A 26,411-nucleotide genomic window follows, 5' to 3' on the forward strand; every position below is an offset into this window, starting at 1 on the left:
TGAAACACGTCACAGCAGACAGGCAGCCCCTGACGCCTTCTTGGAACCACAAGAGCCCAATGCGCTACACGGCAGTGTTGCACGCGGCGGGGCCCAACTGTTTCGATACCAGGCGGTTGGCTGACTCAGCATGTGGCGCATGCAGACCTCACATATCACAGACGCATCACGTGCAATTCGACACCTCCAATTCATCACGTGCATCATGACATCGCCTAACGAGTGACGGGTTTTATTCAGACAAGCACCACTGCCAGCAGGCCAGCTTACTCTATGTTCTGCGCGTTCCTCTCGTCCCACACGCTCAAGGCTTCCTCGGCAGCCTTCACGCCGCTGAGCGCCATTGCGCCGAAGGTAGGGCCCATGCGGTTTGCTCCGTCAACCTCGCTGAGCTCCATGCCGCCCACAATCAGACCAGGCACAATCTCGCGAGTGCGCTTGACGATGGCGTCCTCCGCAGTGCGCATGTCGAGGCCGCGCATGCCGCCGAGCTTTTCAATCTGCTTCATACTGACTAAGCGCTTGACACTGAACGCGCCAAAGGGTCCGTCATGGCCAGTCGTCGAGATAACGAGGGGAGAGTTGATCGTGTTGGGGTCCATGCAGGACTGGTCTATGTGACGGTCAGCGCATGTCGCGTACATTTGGGTCGATCGAAACTTGCCGTCATGGTGCATGGACACCAAAGTCCAGTTAGTGACCACACCCGCAATCCGCACAGCGTTGGGGTCTGCAGCAGTCGGAGCAGGGCGAGTGATCAAGTCCTCCACTGTCGTAGCGTTGAAGAGCTTGACGTTGGGGAATTGAAGCACCTTGCTCAAGAGTGTCGAGGTGAACAACGCCGCGTGCTTGACAGTGACCCAGTCGCCATCGTCGTCATACTGGACGCCGAGCTCATTGAGGAACAGGTGAGCAGGCTTGCGCATGATCATGGCGCTGAACAGCTGGCCGCCAAGCCATGCGCCTCCACCGGGAGCGACACCGGCTTCAATGATGGCAATCTTAAGGTCGGGGCGCTTTGAAGCGAGCACGAACGCGGCAGAAAGACCACATGATCCAGCACCGACAATGACTATGTCAGACTCGGCGTACGTGTCAAGGTCCTTGAAGTAGCGACGGGCTATAGCACGTCAGTCTCATTCGCAAGCAAGATTCTCACAAACATAGACATACTCATGGCCCTAGAGACCTGGCTCTCACGGATGGGGGCGAAGGTAAAGTTGTCCCAATTCTTCTCAAGGTCGGCCACTGTCTTTGCTTGAGTATCCGGGCCGGCAGCAACAGCCTTGACGGCGAGAGTCTTCTTGACGTCTAGTCCATTGCCGAGGACGGCAGAGGCAGGAGACTCAAAGATGGCAGCGGGGGGAGACATGGTGTCAGAGCGATTGATCACGGATTGATATCTGCACAATGTCAAGGGTGTTCTTTGCAAAGGGGCAAGCATGAGTCCTTTCGCTGGTATTATCCAGATCAAGTTGAAACCGTATAATCTCAGAACGAGTCCAAAGCCCTCTGCCTTTCCATCCCATCATCCTCGTGGGGCATGACGGGAGCAGCAGAAGTCTTGCGGAAACGAACACCGGTTCATGCAGTATACTTATCGTTGTTCAGTATACTTTGCATTGAAAGTACCTTGATGAGAAGAGGATAACGCCGGCTGGCGGACAGCATCTTGCATGGCGGCTGCCATACTTGAAGTGAATACCTGCATGATGGTTAGCAAGTTACCTAGATCGTCAGAATGGCTGAGTGAAAAGTACGGTTGGTAATTCGAACAGATCTGAGGACTGGTCAGGAAAGAGGGGAGAAGCGGTGGTGGTTAAATAGAAGTTCATGACCCACGTGTTGCGTCCATGTTTAACCATGGCCATCCGTCAGAGTGGGGTAGTTGCTGCTCACTACTGCAGCTGCGCTCTTTGATCCCCAACGGACCCGCTGCGACCCGTGTTTACCAACGTCTTATTTGATGTCTTGATGTACGCTGATGTAGAGATGTGCAAACATGTAATGCTTAGTGGATTTCTCGGGTTGCCCGTTCCGTCCAATACATGTGCTGTCATGGATCAGAGCTTGAGCATCTGATAGGCTCAATCAGACTCCATCTTGGGCGCATCTCTTGGACAGCCTCGGTGCTTTCTCCGGTCCACGAGCTGGAGGGATACTCATGGGTCCCGTTATGTCATATAGATTGCCTTCAGATCGGCGAGGAGCCAGGCTCTCTCGTTGCAGGACCAAGGGCGGCCTACTGAGTGAGGATGTGAGACATGTATTCCACCACGCAACAGCACAGTACCTGGGTAGGTGCAAGAAAACTCTATAGGTGTCTATTTTGCACACAATATAGGCAACGCTTAAGTTAACTATAGCTTTAGAGACTATGATAGCTCCAAGTTCTGTGTCAAGGTTGGTCAGCTTGAAGGCTCGCTTATCTGCCGTTTTGCCTGAAACGTGAGAGCCAGGGCTGTGGTTGATGTGCATCGTTCTAAAACGCAATTCATCCCTCAGGATCGACGGCTGTGGAGCTCACGCAATTGCTCCAAGTTACAGGACCAGCCATGTTGACACGCGCGAGGGCGATTGCTGTGATTTAAGAGGCTGGCTCTCGCTGCGTGTGAGACGAGACACAGCTGTGTGGCCGTGTGGCCGTGTGGACGCTGGACAGGCGTTGTCAGGCGGATGGCAGACACGTGTAGAGTTGCGCAGCGTCTGAAACATGGCTTATTTGCGCGCAGGATGCACCGCTGGCCGGCGCACCGATGCATCTGACGGTGACAGACATGTGTCAGCCGGCCGCGTACCTGCATTGTGCACTGTCGACGAGCGCAGCAATTGCGTTGGTGCAGGGCGCGCGGTGCCTTGTTGCCTGGGCCTTGTTGCCGGCGGCCATGCAGCCATGTCGCAGAGACGGGCGGCTCACAGGATGGCGACGCTAGCACCGCATCGGGCCTGGGCGCTACAGCCGTCGCAGGATTCGCGGCCAGGCGAGCTGAAATCGCTGGCCAGCACCAGACGGCGAGGCCAGGGTCCGCTAGTCTCGCCTCAAGCTACATCGCCAACCTCAGTGCGAGCCGCTGCCTCTGCCTCGTCGCCGCCGCGCGTGCCTGCTGTCGCTGCTGTCGCTGTGTCACTGCTGTCACTGCTGTCGTCGCTGTCGCTGACGCCATGCCCGCTGCTGCCGGCCTGCGCTGATTGTTTGCCCCTTCACCTCTGCGCCGTGCTGCCCGTCGCCGTCGCCATCGCCCGCTGAGCCCGCCCGGCCGCATCGCCAGCCCTCACCACCACCCCGCCCGTTCGCTCGCCCCGCTGCGCCCGCCCGCGCCCGCCCGCCATGGACTCGCCCGGCGGCTACCCCGAGTCGCTGCTCGACCAGGACGGCGACCAGGACGATGTCGTGTACCCGTGCAAGGGGTGCGGAGAGGTGAGGCCCGCCCGCGCACGCCTGCCCCGCGTGCCTGCTCCGCGAGCCAGCGCCTGCTAACGCTGCCAGATCCTGGAAGAGGGCAAAGCCTTCGAGCTCGGTACGCTGCCCCTCCCCTGCGCGGCCCCGCGCCCGCCGTGAGCTGCACTGAGTGAGCTGTACTGACCTCGCCCAGCGGGCAACCGATGGCACATCGACTGTTTTCGCTGCAACACGTGCGGCACGCTGCTGGACTCGGACGCCAACCTGCTGCTGCTCGGCGACGGCTCGCTGATCTGCAACAACTGCACGTACAGCTGCAACCACTGCGGCAACAAGATCGAAGACCTCGCCATCCTGACCGGCGACCAGGCCTTCTGCGCCAACTGCTTCCGCTGCCGCAACTGCAAGCGCAAGATCGAGAACCTGCGCTATGCACGCACCTCGCAGGGCATCTTCTGCATGTCCTGCCACGAGTCGCTGATGGCCCGCCGCCGCAAGAAATCCAAAAAGCCCCCCGCCCCGGCCGCCCCCAAGGTCGACAAGTCGCTGCCCGCCCTGCCGCCGCAGTTCGAGGACCGCGGCGCCTTCACCCCCGACGTCGACACCCCGTCCGATGTCTTCTCCGAGCCCGCCACCGCCGACGCGTCGCCGCGCCCGCCCCAGCCGCGCAGGGGTGACTCGTCGGCCAACTTCCGGCGCGATGCGTCTCCTTCCGCGAGCGACGCCCCGAGACGAGGTACGCATTCATTCTCCGTGTATCTCGCAGACGCTGACCAGTGCAATGCCGTAGACAATATCCTTCTCCCGGCCACCACGTACAACAAGGAGCACAAACACAGCGAGTCCGACGCCGGCGACGACGGCATTCTGCTTCCTTTTGCCCTCGATCCCAACCCGGCGCCCGGGCCCTCTCCCCTGAGCCGCGCAAGCAGGCAGTTCCCCGACCGAACGGTAGGCTCTGGGTCAACACCAGGCGACGGCAAGACAGGTCGCGACTACTTCAACAGGCCCACAATCGATCCCCGCGACAAGCTGAAGGAGAACGACTCCAGGTCTGGATCGACTGAGCGGCCCACCCCCACCAGCCCGCACATTGCCTTCCAGGAGAAGGGGCGACAGCCATCGGACCACATCGTCAACACCCTCAGGAAGCAGTGGGATACGTCAAGTGACTCCACGTCGCTCAACGAGCGATCTCGAAGTCAGCATGCTTCTCCGGCTCCTGTCTCGACGACAGATCCCTTCAAACTGCAAGAGGTACCAAAAAACAAGAAGGCAGACGCCAGACGCAAGGATTCGGACAGCAGCGACTCTCCACCACGACGCGGGTCGCTGGGCGCCGAGATGTCGTCGAGGCTGAGCCGACCCATGATTGAGCCCACGTTCACGTCGTCGCCACCGATTGGGACTGAGGAGTCGCCTGAAACTGCCTCTGGGTCGTCCTTCAGCTCGACCCAACGCGTCGAACGTCCGGCACGTGGAGACTCACTGAGACCCTCAGGCTCGACTCAGCTTGGCGATAGATCCGCCCATTCACCGACGACTCCCACCTTGGAGCACCCTAAGCGAACTTCTTCTACCCATGGTGCTCCAGCTCATGTCAGCACTGGCCTCGGTATTAGCAGTCCTATGGAGTCCGCGAAAGCCTTCTCCGACGTGCCTGTACCCCCGGCCCGTTCGGCGGATAGACGACCGCCACCATCTGCTGACACGTTCACATCACCTCGTGCCCCGCCCCATCCACCAAGCGCACACAAAACCAACGAGTCTATCAGTAGTCTACCTAGTGAGAGTTCACGAGACGCGTATGCGACCGCCAGCGGCTTGCCTCGCTACAGCGCGCAGGGTGATTTCTCAATGGACGAGGACTTTGCTCGTCTTCTCGGATCCCAGGAGAAGGACGAAAAGGAGAGCGGTGTCTTCCGTCGCGTCTCGAATGCCGTTCATAAACACGGACGTAGTCTAAGTGAGCGCGGCTCGACCACTTCGAGAGGCGGTCACAAGAAGTGGCCTACAAATGGATCCATCGATATCAGCAGCCCTACGATCGCCTCACCCGATTCTAGAGAGGAGAGTGTCAATCTACGCAACGAGCTACGCCGCGCCCAGCAGCGTATCGCAGAGCTCGAAGCCGAGAAGAACGGCCTACAAGAGTCCATGCACAGCGCAGCAGACATCAAGCAAGCAAACACCGTCCTCCGCGAGAAACGCAACACAATGGCCGTCCTCGATACGCAGCGTGAAATGGTGATTCGCGAGCTTGAGATCATGACTGAGCATCTCAAACACGCCAAAGAGAGCAACGGCTCAATGGACATTAACCAGCTCAAGTCAGATATCCTCAAAGACTTTGCTAACTCCTTGCACAAGCTCAAGGATCAGCTTGGTGGTCAAATCGAAGACCTGATCTCTAAGCGCGCTGAGCTTACTGACGAAATCTCAAATCTGATTCAGATGAAGGACAAGGGCTTCCAGGAATATGAGTCTCTCACCGCCCAAAACGCCAAGCTTTCTGCAATGAATAGGGAGCTTGTTGAGAACATCCAGAAGACGATGAATACTAAGAAGGGCGCAGCACCTTTTGATGCTGCCTCAAACGGCCTTGGAATCTACAACGCCCAGCACAAGGGCGGCAAGTCGGAGCTCTCCCTTGATTCTCACAGTCTGCCGCATGAGCAATCGTTCCCACACATCCACGATGGAGACAGCGAGGCGACCCTTGCACAACCTCAGGTCGTCAATATTCGGAAGACCGGAAAACCGACCAAGTTCTCCAAGTTCAAGAAAGGTGGTCAAGCCTTCACAACCAACGTGACCAAGGGGTTCAAGGGCGCATTCGGCTCAGAACAAAAACAAGAAGAGTACAAGGACATCAAGGTTATTGGAACGCCTTATGGCTCGATTCACCAGCAGCCAGACATCGCGTCCATGTCCAGCTCCCTGAAGAACAAGGACGATCAAACCCCCAAGAACTGGTTCGGCGGGAGTGGACCGAGGGGTCCTGTGGGCAGGCAGCCCAACGATCGGTTTAAACCTATGCAAGCGAATAACAGCAGCACCAACTTGGCTGCGGATGCTAGTACTTCTCTGTTTGGATCCGATCTGTCCGCTCGTTGCGACTTCGAGAAGCAGATGATTCCTGGAGTTGTCACCCGCTGCATTTCCGAGGTAGAACTCCGAGGTATGGATGTCGAAGGTGTGTACCGTAAGAGCGGAGGCAGCACACAGGTCAACCAAGTGCGCAATGGCTTCGAATCGAAGGAGGATTACGACATCTCCGACCCCGATCTTGATATCCACTCCATCACGTCAGCTCTGAAGAATTACTTCCGCAGGCTACCTGTGCCGTTGATTACGTTTGACGTGTACGATCAATTCTTGGAAGCTGGTCGTAAGTGAAACCCAAAGTTTGAGCCGGACCACACTGATTGCTCGTACAGAACTTGAAGATACCAAGGCACAGTCCAAGGCTTTGACGGAAGCTATCAAAGAGATTCCAAAAGCGCATCGCGATACATTGCAGTTCCTTGTGTTCCACTTATCGCGGGTCATTGAGCATCAAGAGGAAAATCTGGTATGCTCTCTTCCCTGACGTGTCTGTTGATCGTTACTGACTTGGCCCCAGATGACACCACTCAACCTTGCTGTCGTGTTCGCACCCACAATCATGCGGCCAATGGACATTCAGCGAGAGCTAAGTGATGTCCAACAGCAGCGCGTTGCCGTGCAAGCTTTATTGGAGAACTACAAGACTGTGTTTGGTGAAGAGTAAATGCTTTATCTACCAGTTCTTGACTCACATTTCTGTTCATAGTGCATTCCTACGCTCGAGTCTGTGAGCTGTGTAGGTACGGAATCAGATATCAACATCGGGCGTGCGGGAGGAAGCAGGCTTCTCCAGCGTACCAGATCATGGCGTTGCAGACTGCCGCTGGACTCGACTGCTTCTGTTGGATGCGCCCGGAACGTAGAAGATGCTGTCACGGACCTTTTAATTCATCGAGCGCCATGTCGACTTTAGCTACTTGTCTTTCCTGTCAAATACTTGCAACTCGCTAGCGCAGGTGTCTCTCAGCGACTTTCTTTGGACGGACCCCTTGGCTGGAGCCCGCATTCTCCACGCTTGCTCATTCTTGTAATATACGACGGTCGAAGGAAGACCTCTGTTCAAGAGTAGGCAGACACGAATTTCTACTGTACCCTCGAGGGTCGCTCTTTAGTTGCGTCTTGACTCTTGATCACGAGATAGCATGAACCATTGCAGCGTTGCATAAGAACATATGGCCTTCGCTGTTAATTTCCCGAAGCATGTGATCCAGAGGAGCCTGATGCACGCACAGAGCGGAAGCTTAAATGCTAGAAGCGTGGTAGATCAGCCGAAGAGAGCTCCCCGTTCCTGGGTGGGCTGCCAACGCTAAGCTACCTACGCGTAGATGACGTACTGTTTCGCGCTAACAACCCGGCCGACATGTGAGGGAGCTGCCAACTTCAGTATCGCACGATCGACTCCTCGCATTCTCTCATCAACACACCAACTGCTCGTCCCCATTTCCATCTCACTTTCGTGCAGACTCTACGTCTCTCCGTGCCCCACACATCATCATGTCTTACGCCGACGTTGCTGCTAGCGGTCCCAAGCAGAGCCCTGAGGAGGTTAGTGCATGTGAAAATCGTCTCCAAGCAAACACTAACGCACACGCAGGCGTGAGTTTCCAGCTCTTGCTCGTACCCGGTCCAGCGTGCTGACAGAATGTAGTCGCGCCCCTGCTGTTCCTGAGGTCGCGCATACGGAGGACTCCGTCTCTTCTCTTGTCGATGTAGACAGCCCACACATCTCCTCGGTACCCTCGGACTACGAGTCGCAATCCGTCAAAACCGACACTCAAGCCGCTCGCCAGGAGCGTGAGGCAGAAGTCAAGGATGCCGCTAAAGAAATTCGCGATAGCGCCGCTGCTAAGAAGGAGAAGGCCAAGGACAAGGCAAGGAAGAACGCCGATAACCCCGTCGTTCTGAGCAACGCTGTTGGTCTTGCCGTCGTCACTGCTGCTCTCGGCTTTGGCGCATACAGGAAGTACAGCCGCGGCGAGTTGACCGGCAAGGTGGTTGCGGCCTGGGCTGGTGTCGTTGGGTTGTTTGGTCTCGGGGATTACTACGTGAGCCAGTGAGTTCTACTACTTCGTGGCGAATGAAAACGGCTTCTAACATGGAACAGATACTTCTTCAAGCGCTACCCCCCTAAGAACTAGGCGCGTCGGTATGAGGAGCTCGCGAGGGCCACCGGCATGATGAGAGCGTCCACGCCCACGTGAGAATGACTTTCTACGAGTGCGATCCTGAACAACAACGTTAATTTCGTCTCTCACAGCACCGATGCTCCCTCTACGGTTGGGATTGGTTTGTAAGATCACAACATCTTCTTTTTGGTAGCAGTAATAGCAGGCGTATGATTCCCTACTCAGTCGGTGTACGCCAGGGTAGTTTGGTCTACTCTTGTATATACAGCATTATTCAATATACCCGTTCGGACGTGACCCTGGTGTCTGAAGTTGTGACTATGTATGCCCGCCTGTGATGAAGCGAACCTGTTATTCTTAGAGATCTCTACCGGAGCATTGTGTCAGAGCTAGATCAGAAAGCAAAATTCATGGGCTGATTGGCCCTGACATGTGCTAGTTCTACTGACAGCCGTCGTCGATGCACGACATCGCTTGCTGTTTGTTATGGCGACGATGGAGCCTAACAGAGCTACAACTACCTCCCGGTTTGGGACTGCCCCAGCTGCCACGCGCCTAATCGAGACGGAGGCAGAATCGCATCTCGATCGACATGGTTCGAGGAGCGTTCATTGCGGAGGCATGCGCTGGCTCTAGCGACTCAGCAACGTACACGAGCGTGCGGCTTGTAGCTCGCGTGATTGAGAAATGGGCGACTTGCGGAGTTGATTGGCTGTCGAACGCTGCTCCTGTGGTAAATTCAGCCCAATGAAAAATGACTTGTACTTTCATTGGTCCACAGCTCTCAACAGCACTCATATCTTACAAACATTCTTTTCGCCTGGCAAATTGACGAAGGCCTTGCGTTTCCGCTCAAGGTACGCGTCTCATGTTTCAGTGGCCATCGTGATCTGCCGCTGTTACAGGTACATGTGCCCGATCGTCAGGATCACTCTGGGCACCCCAGCAAATTTCCTCAGTGCACATTCCACGCCTGCAGCTCAATGCATGAATCCACTTCCAAGATGCGCATCCCAGCTTGCCGGATGCCCTCTGACATATGTCCGTTTCAAGCACTAAGCGCTATTACGCCGTGAGTGGCTGAACTTCGCCGCACGTCTTCGGCGCTTAGCATGCACTGCAGCCAATGAGTGGTCCCACATCCACTACCGCCATCAACCTAACGCTGCCGACTGGCGTTGCACGTTAACGACATTGCAATGCGTTCCTTCCATTGGATGTCTCAGAGTGGGCAACTATCGCAAGAGGCGTCGTTCATCTGTACCTAGGATGAATGTCGACCTGTCGCGTGGTGACCCGGGAGAAGTGCTGAAGGCTGGGACGACAAACCTGACTGAACCTGCGGACAGACGCACAAAGACCTTCTGGAACACAGACAACACATCAACTGCGGCTTGCTTCTAGTCTTCAATCCCTCTTACAGTGTCGCTTGTCGCTGCCTCTCGTCACTGTGTTTTTTCCTCATTCGTTCACTTTTGTCATTTTTCTGCAAGGCAAGACCCGCGGGCTATTTCATTGCCGCTTCGTTCGTTTTCAACAAGAGTGTGCGCCTCCTGGATTGAGATGGAATTTTAGCTGCCTGGTTTGCAGTATTCAGTAATATGGAGTCCCACAGTAGGAAGAATTCGTGGTTGACGATTGGAGTCAACGGATGCTGTGCATCGAGGGATGATGTTGCGTCTGAGAAGAAAGGGCACAATGGTATGTTTAACAGAACCCTTTCGTCATACAAACAACGCGACTCTCTAGCATTGCTACGACTGGACTGCTTGTCTCCCTTGTTATTCGACCTTACAGCTTCACCTTTGTGGAGGTACACCGGTTCGCCTTGCTGTCAAAGGTCCACAACTTGTGGAGCGGCACTACTGCCTTGCGTGTGTGCATCTAGAACCGAATGATTTAAAACCACCCCTCTCGTTTTTCTATTGCGACATCTTTGTTGCGCGTCCATAGCAGTACACTGACAACCTACCAGGCCGGTCAGCTGCGCGGATCTACGATCAGCCTCAAGCCATGCCTGTCTCCCCAACGAACCCTCTGGCGCCGCGACCAACAACCGGTCAAATGATGAGCCAACATATCTCGCAATGGGTCACAAGTAGTCGCGAATACGCTGCGAGAGCATCATCACGAGCAAGCCTGTCCACTCTCACCCGGCCAAAACAATCACATTCTCGACCCAGTATCAGCGCGCCTACCAACTTCCGACACTTTGATGGCTTTGATAGCGTGGAGTTCATGGTCACCGACGCACCGTCGAATAGCAGACGCCGCAGTTTTCGTCCTCTGCAGCTGTCAATATACGGTAGTGGCGGACACGGACAACTATCACCGCTCCCTAATTTCCATGAAGAGGACAGTTGGTCGCAGAAGCCATCACCGCTAAGCATGCCCGCGCCGGCGCGAGTTCGCGGAGGTGAATTGGCGTACCTCTCCAACCCATCGTCATACAGTATTCCAAGGAAGCCCGTTGGTTCTGGTTCGAGACGTGCCAGCGTGCAGAGCGTACAGAGTATGACGACCCACGAGAGGAGATTCTCAGGCTCGACGGTTGGTACAGTTGCCACACCTGCCTTGCCATCCTGGAGCGAAGAGCCGAAGGCCAGCGTCGAGTCGGTTGTTCGTGGCGCTGGGATGTTGCGACGCTCACGCACATCCGCATCAAATACTCCAGCCCGTGTCCTCTCTCGTCTCCCTTCACCTTCCCGCAATCGAGCCAACACCGCACCTTCAAGACCCGCCAGCCTCCGTCGAGCCAATACCGACGTTGACGAAGCTATTCGCGAGCTCAACACGATCGTGGAAGAGCGTCGTGCCTCAACCTACCGCTCTCAGATTCAGGCTCCCGCGCTCAACAACCGTATTCCTCCCTCTCCGTCTCATCACGTGCCACACTTTGCCCCCTCAATGCGCATGCATGTCCGCTCAGAAACCCTCTCAGACATTGGCTCCGCTTTTTCTGTCCCTCTCGTCAACAAGGCTCTCCCCAGCCCTCCTTCAGACTCAACTCCTGCTCTCCGCCGGGCACCAAATTTCTCCCTCTACCCGCCAGCGCGCAACTTCACCGGTCCATTGACTTCGAACCCCATCACCCCGCCTCCCCCCAAGACTGCCAGTTCAACGTCCACAACTTCGCTCCACCGTTTGAGCAACTGGCTGCGCCGTTCGTCATCGCGCCCCACCACGCCCAAGGCAAAGGATCTGACACCATTCTACAAAGTCGAAGTCGAAGTCCCAACTCTCCCCGTTCTTCCGTCGCGCGCCAGCACAGTGGAGAGCCGCACTACATACCACGTGCGCCAGGACTCGCAGGACTCGAACGACAGCACCGAGACCAGCGCTACCACGGTGACACTCGTATCAAGCTACTCGATGACGCGGTCGGCGAGTCCCGAGGAAGACCTGGACGCCGCCGCCCACGCGCGCGCAGACGTACTCAAGGGCAACGGGCGCCAGCGCCGCATCCCCGCGCCCCTCGTCTTCAACACAGGAGACAAGGACATTGAAGCCGCACTAGCCACCACCACAAGCACCCGCAGCACGCGAGGCCTCCGCGAGATGTGGCCTCCTGTGTCTCCGCACTCGCATATCCTGCCGGGCCAGGAGCTGTTCGCGAAAGAAGTCGGGCTGCACAGCGGCCGGAGATTTCCGCCCAGTCCGCACATGCATGTCAGCATGGTCGGCGTCGCATTCTAAGCGTTGGGATTCGTGCCGGCACACCCTCCTTGTCTGCGCCGCACCGCACGCCGCAGACACATCACTTTAGCTGTGACTTTGGTCACCCATATCATATAGCGTATTTATTCACTAGCCCAGGGCACATACCCTCCGCGTTCGCGGATGCCCGGGCGTATTTCAGTTCACTTCGATGGATATACCCCTTTCCGATGCCGACGCTAGGAGCGTCGATGTCGCTATTTTAGTTTTAGTAGTGCAAGACGAACGAATACAATAATCTTCCTCGACTTGTAAATTGCTAGCTGGCATGCGAATTTCATTGAACGGTAATTTTCATCGCTACGACGCCATAATATCGACAGCAGAAGACAGACCAACTCCAACATGTACAAAGTAAGGGTATATAACTGCCCACAAACGCATGTTGCAAACACAGTATACATGCAAATTGACGAAACAAGCATTCGTAATATGAACAGCACGCCTAACCTCAGTCTTGACCCCAGACATTGCGCTCTTCTCTGAAGCTACCGTAATTGGGACTAGGTCGGTCTTGGTGGGGTCTGTTCGCGGCGTCCGAGGCATCATCAGTGTTACTGTAGTCGCGGGTTTCCCAACGCTCGGCTTGCTCGTTAACAGGGGGCTTAAAGTCCTTGTCCCCATCCTCTTCATCGCTACCTACCCGGAATGGATAATCCAGGTTGTGAACGCGCTCAGGATTGTGCGCTTCAGGGACGTCAGGTTCGAAGCCCTCGCGAACCTCCTCAGCTTGGCCATCTTGAGGGTACGTGTGCACAAAGTGCTTGTTCTCCACTTCATTCCAGGCAGGGCCGCCTTCCTTGCGTGCACGGATGCGGTCGACCTCCTCGGCATCGTGATCCTCGACCACGAGGTCGACAAGTTGGCTCTTATCAGACTTCGTAGATGAAGCGGACGAAGACTTTTGGCGTAGCAAGTTGCCGACTACAGGAACTCGCGAGTGGCCATTGCTGGAAGAGTCACTCCGTTGTTTGCCTTTGTCGTGCTTACCTTTGTCGTCTTGAATCTTCTTGATCTGGCTCTTCCGTCTTCGTTTATTGTCGGCGGTAGGTTGAAGGAAGTTTCTGTTGGTTGAAGCAGTGATGATAGGAGGTTCTGTTGTGAAGCGGTCCTCGCGCCTAGCACGATGGGCCTCGATGACTGGGTACTGCGAATGCATCAGTATGACGTCGTTGACACAACGGTCATGACTTACATTCCAGTCGCCATACTCCAACGCACGTGCATTGTCGAAAAGTCTTTCATCTTCAGGCTCCAGCGTTGGCTCGTCAAATTCTTCTCGGGTGCCGTAATTGCTGCTCTCTAGCGCACGGCGCGGACCAGGACTCATGGCGCGGGCTCGACCATGGGAAACCTTGTTCAGAAGCGGTTCATGCTCGGATGCTTGGCCCGGCTTCGGTATCCAATACTTGCCCTTGCCGTTTCTCTCGTACCTCATGCCCTCCTTCATACGCGCGGCACGAGATGATGACTCTTCGTGAGCCAGGACGTTATCTCGCGCATCGAAGTGGCGGTAGTCGTACTTTTTGCCGGCAAAGGTGTCTTTGGTATCCTGGATAAGATCCAGAGGCCCGAAAGCATCACGTAAAGCATACTTGACGGGTAGACGGGCAGCTGAGATGGTGTTGTCGGCATAGTCGTGCCACGAGAAAGCGTACCAATGGGCCAGTGCGAAGAGTGGCATTTCGAAACAGATGAGGGCATCTTGGATGGCGGTAGCGAGATTGTCGACGCTGTAGCCCGGTACGTCGTTCGGGATGGCGCCCAGGTACACGAGGATGGAGAGAAAGAGGCCCTGCCAGTAGGATGCAAAGATGATGCCCTTGATGCACAAGAACTTGGGCATGGGTCGAAAAGGTTTCAGGTCGTCTGTCATGCACACCCAGAACATAGCAAGCGCATACAGACATACTGTGATGCTAACGTTGTAGATGAAGCTCTCCCAGAAGTAGCCAGAAGAGACGTCAATGTAACCCTCCTTGTAGACGCCGGTTGCCTTCATGATGACGCCGGCCAGGGCGAGTAAAGGCTTGACCCAGGTGTACTGGAGAATGCCGCGTTTGACAGCGAGGAAGGTGTGGGGATCGGAGATGTCGAGCTTGGGCAGCACCAAGTTCATGGGCCAGGGATGCGATACGGGGGCTCTGCCGGTCATTAGGATGATGAGAGCGCGCTCGCCGCCAATGAAGTTGATCAGGAGCTGCAGGAAGGTGTAGATGGTAAAGGCCTCGTAGATGTCGCGCAGAGGGTCGATGAAGGAGGCTGCCTGGACAGACATCAGACTGCCCCATGAGGCAGCAGCGTAGATGGGCACCCTAGGGGTTGTGAGTAGCGGTGAGATGGGGGAGGGGACGGGACGCGTACATGAGCAGGATGCGCACGACATATCGTTGCAGCAGCGGCTTGCGGTAGTTCTTGCTAGAGGGGTTCAGCAGGAGTGGAGGGCCGGGGGGCAGGAGCGTAGAAGGGCGAGGGGGAGGAGCGTAGGAATGCGGGAGGGCAGCCGAACAGGGCGAAAGCGCGAGGGCAGGAGCGAGGGCGAGATGGCAGGAGAACAAGAGCGCAGCAGGGCAGGAGCGCAGGAGAACAAGGCTACTCACGTCTGCAGCCATACAGCTCTGGCAACTACGTCAGTGGAAAAGCGACGACGATGGCGGCGCGACTCACATGAAGCTGACCAGGCTCGACACCAGAGCGCACACGCCGGCGACGATGATGACGGCATGGCCGAGCCGCTGGCCGGTGCCTCTGTCAACGCCGGCAGCCGTGGCCATGGTGGGCGGTGGTGGAGGTGGAGCGGCGGTGGAGCGGCAGTGGAGCGGCAGTGGAGCAGCGGGGCAGGCGACGCAGAGGGCGGACGGACAGAGGGTCAGCGACGGCGGGCAGCCATGGCAAGCAGGCAGGCCGTGAGCAGGCTGCGGGCGTTGGGGTGGGTGTCGTGTGGTCGTGTTGACGTGCACGGCTGCTGCCTCCACTACGTCGGCGTGGCGCAAGCTCCTCCGCGTTCGAGGCCATGACGCGCAGCGAGCGCCCGCACGGCGCAGGCCGCGGCCCAGCAACAACGCGACTCCAACGGCCCAGGGGCGTCGCCCAGTCGTCGCGCAGTGAGAGCAGCGCCGCGCAGCGAGTGCAGTGCCGCGCCCAGTAGCAGCGCCCAGCAGCAGCGCCCAGTAGCAGCGCCGCGCAGTGACTGCAGCAGCGCAGCGAGTGCCGCGACATGGCCGGCGGAATCGTCGCTGAGCCGCTGAACCCGCGCGACGGCTTCAACTGGTGCGCCTGCCCGCCGCCCGCCTGCCCACGGCCGTACTGACGCTGCGCAGGGTCTTCCTCGTCGAGCTGCTCATCTGCTGCATCCTGTCCGTCTTCTTCTTCTTCTACTTCAACCGCCTGTTCGCCACCCTCGTGTCCTACGCCGTCCGCGCCTACACCTGGCGCACCTTCCACGCCTACGTCGACATCACCGGCCTGCAGATATCGCCGCTTGCCGGCCGCATCTTCTTCAAGGGCTTGCGCTACCACGCCCACAACGAGACCATCCTGGTCCACGGCGGCTACGTCACCTGGAACTACTGGTTGCGCCGCGTGCGAGACGCCGCTGTCTACGCGGACCCCGACCACCCTGCCGACCACCCTGCCGACGACAGCAGCAGCACCGCCAGCGATGCCCCGCCCACGTCGCCTAGCCCGCCGACGAGCCGCAGCCGGAACCTGGACCGCGCAGAGAAGGGCGGCAAGCAGACGCCCAAGCCGCTGCCATGCCGCCTGTCCATCAAGGTCTCTGGCGTCGAGGCCTTTATCTACAACCGCAGCCCTGCCTACGACGCCATAGTCGAGGCTTTCGAGCGCCAGTCCGGCTCCAGCAGCGCAGATGCCCAGCACGCCGACAACACGCGCAGTGCCTCTGCATCTCAGTCTGACGTCTCGCTTGACGAAGAGCATCACCACAACAAACTGAAGAAGGATCCCCCTGAAAAGGAGAGGAACCCTCTGCGAGCTGATACATCTCGCTCGACCGCCTCCAGGCCCAAGACGGACAGCCTCCCCGCTTTCCTCAGGATCCTCCCGGTCTACGTAGATGTCGCCAAAGGTGCTGTTGTTGTCGGCAACGAAAGCACCCCGGCCGTGATAACGGCCCAATTTGAGAAAGCCACCGGCACTCTTGATGCATCCTCCAGCGGCCCTCTCGATATGTACCAGCAGCTCATCTCCTTCCAAGTCACGCACCCAGTGGTCCACATGAAGCCCAATCCTGACTACAAAGCCACTCAACTCGACACGGCTGCACAATACAAACAAGAGTCCGGCAAGCATCTCCCAGAGGAGCACATCGTCGAACATGACGTTACGCACCTGCGACGGAAGCCATGGTCGAAAAGAATTCCATTCTTGTCTGGATTATTCTCTCGATCGTCAGATTCAGTACACACACATTCGAGGACTGGCATGAGGGACAGCAAACAGTTCAAGCCTCAGTGGCATTTTCCTGGCCAGGAAAAGTGGAAGGGTCTGGCGCGCTACCTGGATGATAGTCAGAATGATGGCCATGGCGAATGGGACGGAATTGAATATGCCAAAACCTCTCTCATTGCCGATATTCCCCGCGTGAACGTCAGCTTCTATTGGGACGTGACTGGTCTAGTACCCGCCGAAATTGACAACAGCATGTTTGTTGATCCGTCTCGTCCACATGATATCAACGGTGGCATTCCGCCGGACTATGGTATGGACATTGACATCTTTGGCGGCATCATCAACTATGGTCCTTGGGCAGATCGCCACAGAGGCATTTTCCAAAACTTCTTCTTTCCTGGAGCTCGGGTCGATGCTGTGCCTGCTAAGCCGCTGGAAGCCGGAGACTCTCGTGTCCTGTCCGTCTTCAAAGTGTTCCTGTCTATCAGAGATGATACCGTGCTCCGCATACCAGTTAGAGAACCATCAAAAGATTGGAAGTGGAAGGGGAAGGCCCACACATTGGCAGCGCATGAGAAGCCTGGGAACGACAAAAGCAAAGGCAAGACAAGATCCCGAAAACGGCGTGGCAAACAAAGAGACACGACAGGCGCCCAGAATGTTCGCCCATTCGGCTGGATGGACGTCAAAGTTGCTGGTGACTCCACTGTCAACTACACTATGGACATGGTGGCTTCTAGCAAGGGGTTTGGGAATAAGCTAGACGTGTCCGTCAAAAGCACCGAAATCTCTTCCAGCGTCAACCATGGCTTGCTGTGGCGCTCGGGGCCTATCGCACTCGACTGCGACTTATCAGCACCCGTCGCCTGGAACACATTGCGAACATGGATGTTTCATATCAAATGTCAAGATCTTGACTTGTTTCTACTCAGAGATCACCTCTTCCTTCTGACAGATCTTGTGGCTGATTGGGGTGCTGGTCCACCTTCCGACTACTTCACTTTCGTGCCTTTCCGTTATCTTCTTGACGTCGAATTGAGCAACTTCAAGCTGTTCATGAACACTAACGATTCAAATATTGTGAACAACCCGGTCGATCTCGACGATAATAACTTTGTCATATTGTCCGGTCAGCATCTCCGTGGAAACGCTATCATACCACTGGATAAGTTTCGTCCACTACAGAACGAGATACAGTTCGATTTTCGTGGCGAAGATATGGGTCTGGAAATTCTGATGCCCTCGAAAAATACACTCAAAACGTTCCTCAAGTCCCCTAAAGTTGCAAAGTTGGGAGGTCTGACGCTCACCGGATCCCACACCTATGTCACCAACACTGACCCAATGAATACCGACAGGCTGTACCTGAATATCCAAGGGCACAGACTGACCTTGGATTTGTATGGATGGCTCATCCATCATTTTATGAAGATCAAAGACAACTACTTCGGCGATGACTTGCATTTCAAGACGATGGAGGAGTTCCAGGGCGTCCCCGGGACTAGTCTTCTAAAAGATGGGCCCGATACCGACAAGCAACCTTTCACAGTCTCTAACGACCTCGACGTTATTCTATGCGTAGCGGTGGATGATGCTACTGTGCTTGTGTCGTCCAATCTCTACTCAGCCGAGCGCTGTATCCGAGCCGACCTACCTTACGTATCTGCGGACCTTCGCTTTACCAACTACTACATGGATCTGATGGTCAACTTCAGCCCCATCAGCATATCCTTGTCAGAGCTGCCTGCTAGCCCAGATGCCAGCCCAGATCAGCCATCCGCATCTTCGAGCGGACAAACAGAGCTTTTTATCGATTCGGTAGTCATCTTTGGCCACCGTTTGTTCGGGCTCCCCCCTACTGAACCCACTTATATCTGTAATTGGGACTTTGACGTCGGCAAAATTTCTGGGGAGTGCACTCCCAGCTTCATCGAGACTGCGGCCGGAGCAGCGCGTTCCTTTGCATTCACCCTCGATGACGAAGAGAACTCATTACCTCTCACCGAGATTCCGGTTATTCACGATGTCACCCTCTTGAGATTGAGGACACAAGACGTTCATCTATGGTTACACGTTGCTCCAGAAGCCCTCTTAATTAAGACGAGCGCTATCACTCTGGACTTCAACGATCTCGCAGGTACAACCTTTTCCCAGCGCCTATCAGCGTGTGTGCCGGATCTCACACTTGGTGCCGTTGACGCTCGATCAGCGTCACGTCACCGGACTCGCGCTGGCGAGAAGCAGGTCGTCGAAACGCACGCTTTCTTTCAGACCACTTTGTCTGTCAATATGCTGAAGAGGAACCTTGATTTTACAGCAGATCGCGAGAAGCAGCAGGCACATATGCGTGAGCATGACCAGCGCACACATCGCGCTAATTTCATGTTCAATCGCGAGTTCGATGGTGTCTTCCATCAGAGTCCGACTGCACAAGCCAATGTGCGCCCACCAGCCATGCAATTTCCTGACGTACCACAACCGTTACTATTCTATGGCCCACGCACTAACGAGACGGCGTCCATGAAGTCAACAGCCTCATTCACGAACGAGTCCCTTCGGAGAGGTCGACGATCCGGCACAGGTTCCATACGATCATTGTCAAGCAGCTCCCTCGCAGGTAGCATTCGATCCATCTTCAGAAATAAGCACACAACACGTACCGCTGATTCGAGTAGAAGCCGCACTCTTCTTGGCGGGTCCTCGCATCGCGGGGAAAGCAAGGGTCGCGTGCCCCCAGAAGAGCAAGAACGAGCCCGACGAAATTTGCCCCCTTCGTCTGTGGCTCTGTCCAGCTCGCTTGCCCCCCCGTACTTCCCATTGGAACAGGTGGACCCAGACTTATCCGACGTTCCTTCCATACCACATTTGCCACCATCTTCTCCAGGCAACCAAGAGGGCGATTTGATGTTTAACGGCCTATCCACTGGACATCTGGACGAGACTTTCTCGCATACCTCCATCCTAATCAGTGCAGAGCCAGGTATACGAATCTACTGCACTCCTACCTCCGTCAAATGTGTCTCGAATTTGCTTAAAATCATTCAGCCAATGCGTCCCGAGGACTTGCTAGATGACTTCCAAGTACAAGTTATGACCAAGATCTTGGACAACAGGACCCGACTTGAAGGCATTGGAAGCTCGCTAGAATTCAACGTCCGTGTTCCCTTTGCTCACGTTCGCTTTCAGCATAGCTTCGGCTCTGATTCTTCACCCGCCAGCGGTAAAGACCAATACGATCTGATCGCCAATCGTTTGGACCTAGCCGCACGAATCAAAAAGTTTCCTGGAGAGCGAGCAGGTGAGGATTCACTAGCATTGCATACCACGCTGGGCTCACTTGGCCTCTCAATTACAGAGCGCACTCTCCAAGGGCCCAGTGAAGGTGTCGCGGTGCAAGCAGAATTGCAAGACGTTCTTGTCTGGTCATTACAAAATAAGGAGAGCTCCGTGAACATCTCATTCAGATCATTCGAGACCGCGGCGGCAAGTAAGAAGATAGAGTATCTTGCCTCACTGGTCCACCGAACAGCTGTCCTAGCTGATGATTTAGCAATTGGGTTTGTTGAGGCTGATGAGCAGCACGACGACAGAATGCGTTACCTGGCATGGTATCTGACCAGTGTGCAAGACCAATACCCTGATCCAGCCTTCTTGACGAAAGCATCATACGCCTTGCGTGCGGCGAGAGACCATCTGCGCAGCCATGATTCGTGGAAAATCATTTCACGTTTCCGCCACACTTGGCAATGCCTCCCTTCATACGAGAAGCGTGATTTGGCCAGGAAGTGTGCTCAGAGAAAGGTGGGATGTCCGGATGATGCCGAGGAGAAGATCATCGCAATGTGGGATCAATGGCGAACTTGGGATCTGGCGCACGTTGAGAAAAGTCTTGCTATGAGGGTACTATTTGGTCATCTTGCAGACAGCTTGCCTACCCCGAGCTCAGCACCGGTGTACCTTGACGTCAAGTCTGGCGGCGTAAAGCTGATTGTTGATCCTGGTCCGAAGCAGAGCGAGGTTGAAGTGGTCATTCTCGCTATTAATGTTGCGTTCTTGCCTCCTGTCAAAGAGCCGGATGCGCTTGGAGTGGTGACTGTCGATACACCCACAAAGTCCTCCACAGTGCAAGTCAGTGCTCGGGAAACATTGCTCCATGTCCATTGGGAGTTGTGTGAGCTCGCTGAAGCGCTCACGACGCTATTCCTTAGAGACGAAGCCACATCACAAACACCAACATTGGCAAAAACTGCTCAGTCGAAACAAAGTAACAAGATGGAGCATCACCAAAACCTGCAAGTGGTCTTTGTCACAAGCAGATCACAGATCATTCTCGATACCATCAACACTCGCAGCATTATGACCGGGCGGCGCATGCGATTCTCGTTCGTTGATGCTGATAAGAAGGCTTCAGACCTAGGAGAAGTATTAAGTGCTCACCTCCATTTAGAGCTGGCCGTGGGCGAGATATACTCTCGATCTCGTTCCCTCGTTAAGGTCCAATTTGAGCAACCAAGCCTGTATCTTGCTCTAGTCGAACATGAGAAGAGGAGTGACATTCCTGATGAGATCAAGGCAGCAGCAACCAGCCGATTGATCATTGTTAAGTCTCAGGAAGATATCATGGGCATTGTCGAGGTTGTTGACCTCGTACTCAGAGATGAAGTCGCGTATTTTGCGCGTCAGTCCAAAGCCATGCAGGCAATTGCGAAACAAAGGCCGAGCAGCAACCAACCAGAGCTGAACAAGGGCAATGACACTCAGCTTCCTAACATCACCTTGGCACTTTTTATGGATGCCTACCAAGTTGAGCTTGCGCTGCTCCACCCTCTGGGCTGGGCTATCTCAGGTAAGTCGGGACGTATTGCAGTGGTCCCGACACTTGGAAAAAATGTCACACTCCGTGTCGACTATGATCTTGACACCAGCCACCACAGGATGTACAGCACATCCAAGGAGGGATCCCACGTTATTAGCTCCTTGCAGTTGCCTGCCGTGAACGGTAGACTGAATGTCTCGCAGACTGACCAAGAGACACGTGTCATGGCTTCCGGTATCATTGAGACTATTCATATTCAAGCTTCCGAAATCCAGGCACTCGCCACGACGCTGAACAATCCCGATATCACACAGATGCTAGACGCCGTTAAGGACGACATAGAAGTTTTGAATACCCACCTAGAGGAGATATTCCCGCCAAATGACGACAATGTTGCAGCAAAGTCCCCCGTCGTCTCGAGGGACATACTGTTCGGAGTCCAAATGACGCTCTCGGGGATGGAAATAGTTGCGGTCGCCCCAGGAAAAGACCCGGACTCCCCTACCGCGCATCTAGCTTTTCGCTTGTCGTCCGTACAACTGAAAGCCACAAACATGGATTCAAACAACAACGCAATGCTCTTCCCAGAGGCAATCATTCTCATTCATGAAATAGCTGTCGACATGACGCTGTCTGACTCAGAGTCTGTTCGCCGTTGTGGGAATCTCACCTTCAGCGCAATTCTTCAGGCTACGACCGAACAAGAGTCCGACCCTCAGCGAAGGTTATACCGTGTCCGAAGCTCTGGCCTAGAGCTTAATGTGTTTGCGGATACTGCCTCGGCTGTTGTAGATGTCATGAATCATTTGCAGGACAGGATTAAGGATCTGGACCTTTCCAAGGAGAAAAAGTACTTGAAACGGCTGCGCCATAGCAAGAGCAAGCTTTCCAGCAAACAAGCCAAGAGCGTGGGAAGTCGTACAGATGCCGAAAACGACAGCATCGACTCGGGTGCCTTGTTTACCTCGACTTACTCCATGGAGCTCCTCGACCTGCAAGCTACCTGGGTTGTCGGTTCTTCGATTATGCCTTTTGCTAACACTGAGACTGAAGATCTGGTCCTATCTTTTAGAAAGATCAATCTTTCAACACAAAAAGACGATGCAGCACGCCTCATGATTGAAGATATGCAGCTGCAAATGGTACCAATATCTGCGAGCAAGAAGACAAGATCGCTGAACTCAGCATTGCTGCCAAAGATGCAGTTCAATGTTGCCTATGCCTCCACCAAAGACACAAGAAAGCTTGCTTTTCACGCTGCTGGTAAAGCTCTAGATTTGCAGCTCGACTCTCATTTTATTCTGCCAGCCAATGTCCTTGAGAGATCGATTGCGCTTGCAGGCAGAAAGTTTCGCAAGGCTTCCGCGAACTGGAGCGTCACACCCACCACCTCTGGCGCGCAGCGGAAGAACCCATTCGGCAACAAGCGACTATCTTCACTGACAGTAGATGCCAACTTTGCTGGTGCTGTAGTACACATCAACGGTCGAGAAGGCCCATCACCACAAGGTGCATCGCATAGATCGCAACAGAAGGGAAGATATAGCCAATTTGTCGGTGATGGATCAAAGAGTAGCCTGGCCCTTCGAGCACCCGGTGTTGCTCTGCGAGTAGAGTATCAAGACGAAGGACAGGACCCATCACTCAACGCTGAGCTTCGTGTCGATGGGTCCAGCAATACTCTACTGCCGACTGTAGTTCCCATCATCATCGACATTTCGGATAGTATCAAGGCTGTTGTTCAAGACAAGGACGGTGATGACTCCCAGTCGCCACAAGAAGAGCAAGCCGCGCAAGCGAAGCCCACCGCAAAATTGCTCGATGATGATAACAACATCATCAATGCTGACCCATCGGCGCTGTTGGGTCGCACGAGCCTCAATCTTGGTCTTCGGATCTGCAAGCAAGAATTCAGCCTTAGCTGCCAGCCAATCGCACGTGTCACAGCAATTGCGAAGCTCGAAGATATCTATGTTACTGTCAACAGTGTCAAATCACAAGAGCACGGGCACTTCTTCGCTGCTTCTGCCGCCTTCACAAAGCTAAATGCTACTGTTCAGCATGTCTACTCGCGCGAGTCGACATTTGGCCTCGACGTCGAGTCGATAGTCCTATCGCTGATGAACAGCAAACACCTCAGCGGCACTAGTGGCATATCTGCTATTCTGAAAATCAATCCTACGGCATTGCAGATCAATGCTCGACAGCTGCAAGACTTTCTGCTGTTCAGGGAAATTTGGATCCCTCCAGAGATTAGACAATCGTCGCAGCCTGCAGACGCGAACGTCAACTCAAATCCCGAGCCACAGGAGTATTTGATGCAACGTTATCAACAAGTCACCGCCGCAACAGCCTTTCCGTGGAATGCCAACGTGGCGATCACGGACATCAAGGTTGATCTGGATCTCGGCCAAGCCATTGGCAAATCTTCTCTCCACATAAATAACATGTGGGCGTCGTCAACAAAGGGCACTGATTGGGAACAAAATTTGTGTATTGGTGTTGAGAAGGTCAGTTTGGAAAGTACAGGTCGAACCAGCGGCTTCGTAGAGCTGGGTGGCGTCAAAGTACGAACTTCCATCAGATGGCCTGAACGATCAGCAGACGCGCGTTCGACACCACTCATTCAAGCATCAGTTGGTTTTCGCCAACTACGTGTCAAGTCCGGCTTTGACTACCAGGCTTTCGCTGTAGCCGACATTGCCAACTTCGAGTTCCTAATGTACAACGTGCGCGGCGACGAAGAATCAGGTCAGGATCGCCTTGTTGCCATTCTTGACGGCGACAAGGTACATGTCTTTTGCCATGCCACGAGTGTAGCACAAGGCCTTGCTCTCTACCAGGCTATCGAACGACTCGTGCAGGAAAACCAGCAAGCATATATGCAGTCACTGAAAGACATTGAAAAATATCTTAGGCGGAAGTCCTCGGTATCGCAATCTTTCGGCGGCCAACTTTCTCAGAGCATGATCGCCGCCAAAGCAGAAGAAGACGACGTCTTTAAAGCGCCAATATCCCTTCACACAGACGTTGTCGTCACCTTGCGTTCGATCAATCTGGGTGTCTACCCAGGTACCTTCCTCGACAACGTGGTACTTATGCTTGAAGCTGGTGACATGCAAGCGCGCTTCGCTGTCGCCCTCGAGACACTTAAGATCCACTCCAGCCTCGGTATGACCCTTGGACAACTGTCGGTCGCTCTTTCTTCAGTTCCAGCCCAAAAGAAGACCAAAACTATCTCGGAACTTACAGTAGAAGACGTCGTTGAGACCGCAAGATCGGCTCGAGGTGGGACTATCTTGCGAGTTCCTAAAGTTGTAGCCAATATGCACACTTGGCAGGTGCCGAAGAACAACCACATCGACTACGTTTTTAAGAGCAGCCTGGAGGGTAAGGTTGATGTCGGCTGGAACTACTCGCGTATCAGCCATATCCGGCAGATGTGGACGAACCACTCGCGAACCCTTGCAAATCGCCTGGGCAAACCACTCCCTGAGTCCAACATCAAGATCAGCACAGGCCAGACCCTCGAAACGCCCTCCACCGACGGTGCAAATATGAAGGCCACCGCCTCCAATACTCTCGCCAACGCCGCCGCCAGCCGGCCCCGTGGCCTCTCCGTATCCACGAGCCCGAATCCAGACAACCCCGACTCGGAGCAAGAGAAGATCACTGCAGTGGTCAATGTCCCGCAGTCCAGATACGAGTACACTCCCCTAGAGCCGCCAATCATCGAGACTCCGCAGCTGCGCGACATGGGCGAGGCTACGCCGCCACTGGAGTGGATCGGGCTGCACCGCGATCGGCTGCCAAACGTAACGCATCAAATCGTGATTGTCTCGCTACTGGAGGTGGCAAGGGAGGTGGAGGATGCGTACGAGCGGATTCTAGGCAGCAGCTAATGGAGAGGGTAGACGTGGATGCTTGGTGTGCAGCTGCCTTCTCTTTGGCAGTTTGGTGGTGGAAGAAAGTAGTCGGGAGCATGCATCATATGGCGTTCAGAAAGAGTATTTTAGCATTTCAATGTAAACGTAACATCCCAAGACATATACATTTGCGCCACATCTTATCTGTTTCTTGTCCGATACTCTGCGGTGGTAGAGAGAGATCACGTGGTAGCACACGCCTTCGGTACCTCCATGACCGCTCTCGGGTTGTTAGCCTCACAGTTTCTGCCTGCCGCATTTCAATAGATCAACATCAGTGCATGGGCAAGAGGACTTGAGTGGGGGCTGCCTGATCCTACGAGAAGGGCGACACGCTAGGCTTAATTTTGCCTGCTGCCTGTTGCTTGCGGCACGGACCGTGGCTGTATGTATTTCGACGATCGCAGGCGCACTGCTTACGTCACAACGGGGCGGGCGAGTGACAAGAAGAGCTGATTTGATGCACACACACTGAGGACGAGAGCTGAGAAGCTTGATCGTGCATTAATGTACGCTACCACCAATGTTCTAAGAAAAGGGGAATCTCGGTAGACAGAAAACGAAATAACACCAGCGTCCACTTGCTGTGGGTAAAAAGCGCCTCCACCTTTGTATGCAGATGGGATCTAAATATGCGTGGAAAACAGAGTATGCGCAAAAATCCCGCCAATCCGTAGAACACAAACGCAACCCGCTGTGAAGGCAGAGAAAGACTGGATCCTTGAGGAAACCCACTTTGACGTCTCCCTGATGCAATCCTTGCCTCAACCCTGCTGCGCGGCCCCGTGTGCGAGCATATACCTGCGGGAGTCTCACATAGCTTGGAAGTTCGTACGCCGTGACCATGTAGTTGCATAAGAGCCTGATAAGAGATGATGCGAATAAAAAGTGAAGCCTCGAAACGCCGT

The 26,411-nt window shown here is 54.9% G+C and overlaps 6 protein-coding genes across 6 annotated transcripts; 4 read left to right on the top strand and 2 right to left on the bottom strand.

Annotated features, from left to right (window-relative positions):
* Positions 1-216: 216 nt before the first annotated feature.
* Positions 217-1,790, bottom strand: C7974DRAFT_394495 (Thi4 family-domain-containing protein; the record flags this gene model as incomplete). Its single annotated transcript, XM_046141887.1, has 5 exons — positions 1,761-1,790; positions 1,633-1,705; positions 1,174-1,403; positions 665-1,120; positions 217-613 (listed from the first exon to the last, which is right to left on the bottom strand). Coding segments are annotated over exons 3-5 (997 nt in total), but the record flags the coding sequence as incomplete, so codon positions are not given.
* Positions 1,791-3,328: 1,538 nt separating this feature from the next.
* C7974DRAFT_413244 (uncharacterized protein) lies at positions 3,329-7,172 on the top strand (the record flags this gene model as incomplete). Its single annotated transcript, XM_046143717.1, has 6 exons — positions 3,329-3,418; positions 3,488-3,518; positions 3,594-4,136; positions 4,191-6,791; positions 6,841-6,974; positions 7,026-7,172. The coding sequence occupies 6 exons, from the start codon at positions 3,329-3,331 to the stop codon at positions 7,170-7,172; spliced, it is 3,546 nt and encodes a 1,181-aa protein (XP_045997217.1).
* Positions 7,173-8,002: 830 nt separating this feature from the next.
* C7974DRAFT_413245 (uncharacterized protein) lies at positions 8,003-8,646 on the top strand (the record flags this gene model as incomplete). The annotated part of the gene is made up of 3 exons (XM_046143718.1): positions 8,003-8,053; positions 8,110-8,561; positions 8,613-8,646. The coding sequence occupies 3 exons, from the start codon at positions 8,003-8,005 to the stop codon at positions 8,644-8,646; spliced, it is 537 nt and encodes a 178-aa protein (XP_045997218.1).
* Positions 8,647-9,813: 1,167 nt separating this feature from the next.
* On the top strand, positions 9,814-12,598 carry C7974DRAFT_394500 (uncharacterized protein). Its single transcript, XM_046141888.1, has 2 exons — positions 9,814-10,335; positions 10,610-12,598. Exons 1-2 carry the CDS (start codon positions 10,236-10,238, stop codon positions 12,328-12,330), a joined length of 1,821 nt encoding a protein of 606 aa, XP_045997219.1. The 5' UTR covers positions 9,814-10,235; the 3' UTR covers positions 12,331-12,598.
* C7974DRAFT_394504 (organic solute transporter Ostalpha-domain-containing protein) lies at positions 12,595-15,300 on the bottom strand. Its single transcript, XM_046141889.1, has 5 exons — positions 15,019-15,300; positions 14,952-14,969; positions 14,716-14,769; positions 13,547-14,666; positions 12,595-13,498 (listed from the first exon to the last, which is right to left on the bottom strand). Exons 1-5 carry the CDS (start codon positions 15,123-15,125, stop codon positions 12,803-12,805), a joined length of 1,995 nt encoding a protein of 664 aa, XP_045997220.1. The 5' UTR covers positions 15,126-15,300; the 3' UTR covers positions 12,595-12,802.
* A 268-nt stretch (positions 15,301-15,568) lies between these two features.
* C7974DRAFT_394507 (uncharacterized protein) lies at positions 15,569-25,479 on the top strand (the record flags this gene model as incomplete). Its single annotated transcript, XM_046141890.1, has 2 exons — positions 15,569-15,621; positions 15,672-25,479. The coding sequence occupies 2 exons, from the start codon at positions 15,569-15,571 to the stop codon at positions 25,477-25,479; spliced, it is 9,861 nt and encodes a 3,286-aa protein (XP_045997221.1).
* Between the last annotated feature and the right edge of the window lie 932 nt (positions 25,480-26,411).

This window comes from Boeremia exigua (genome assembly GCF_020726555.1).
Source record: "Boeremia exigua strain MPI-SDFR-AT-0100 chromosome Unknown C7974scaffold_6, whole genome shotgun sequence".
NCBI lineage: Eukaryota > Fungi > Ascomycota > Dothideomycetes > Pleosporales > Didymellaceae > Boeremia > Boeremia exigua.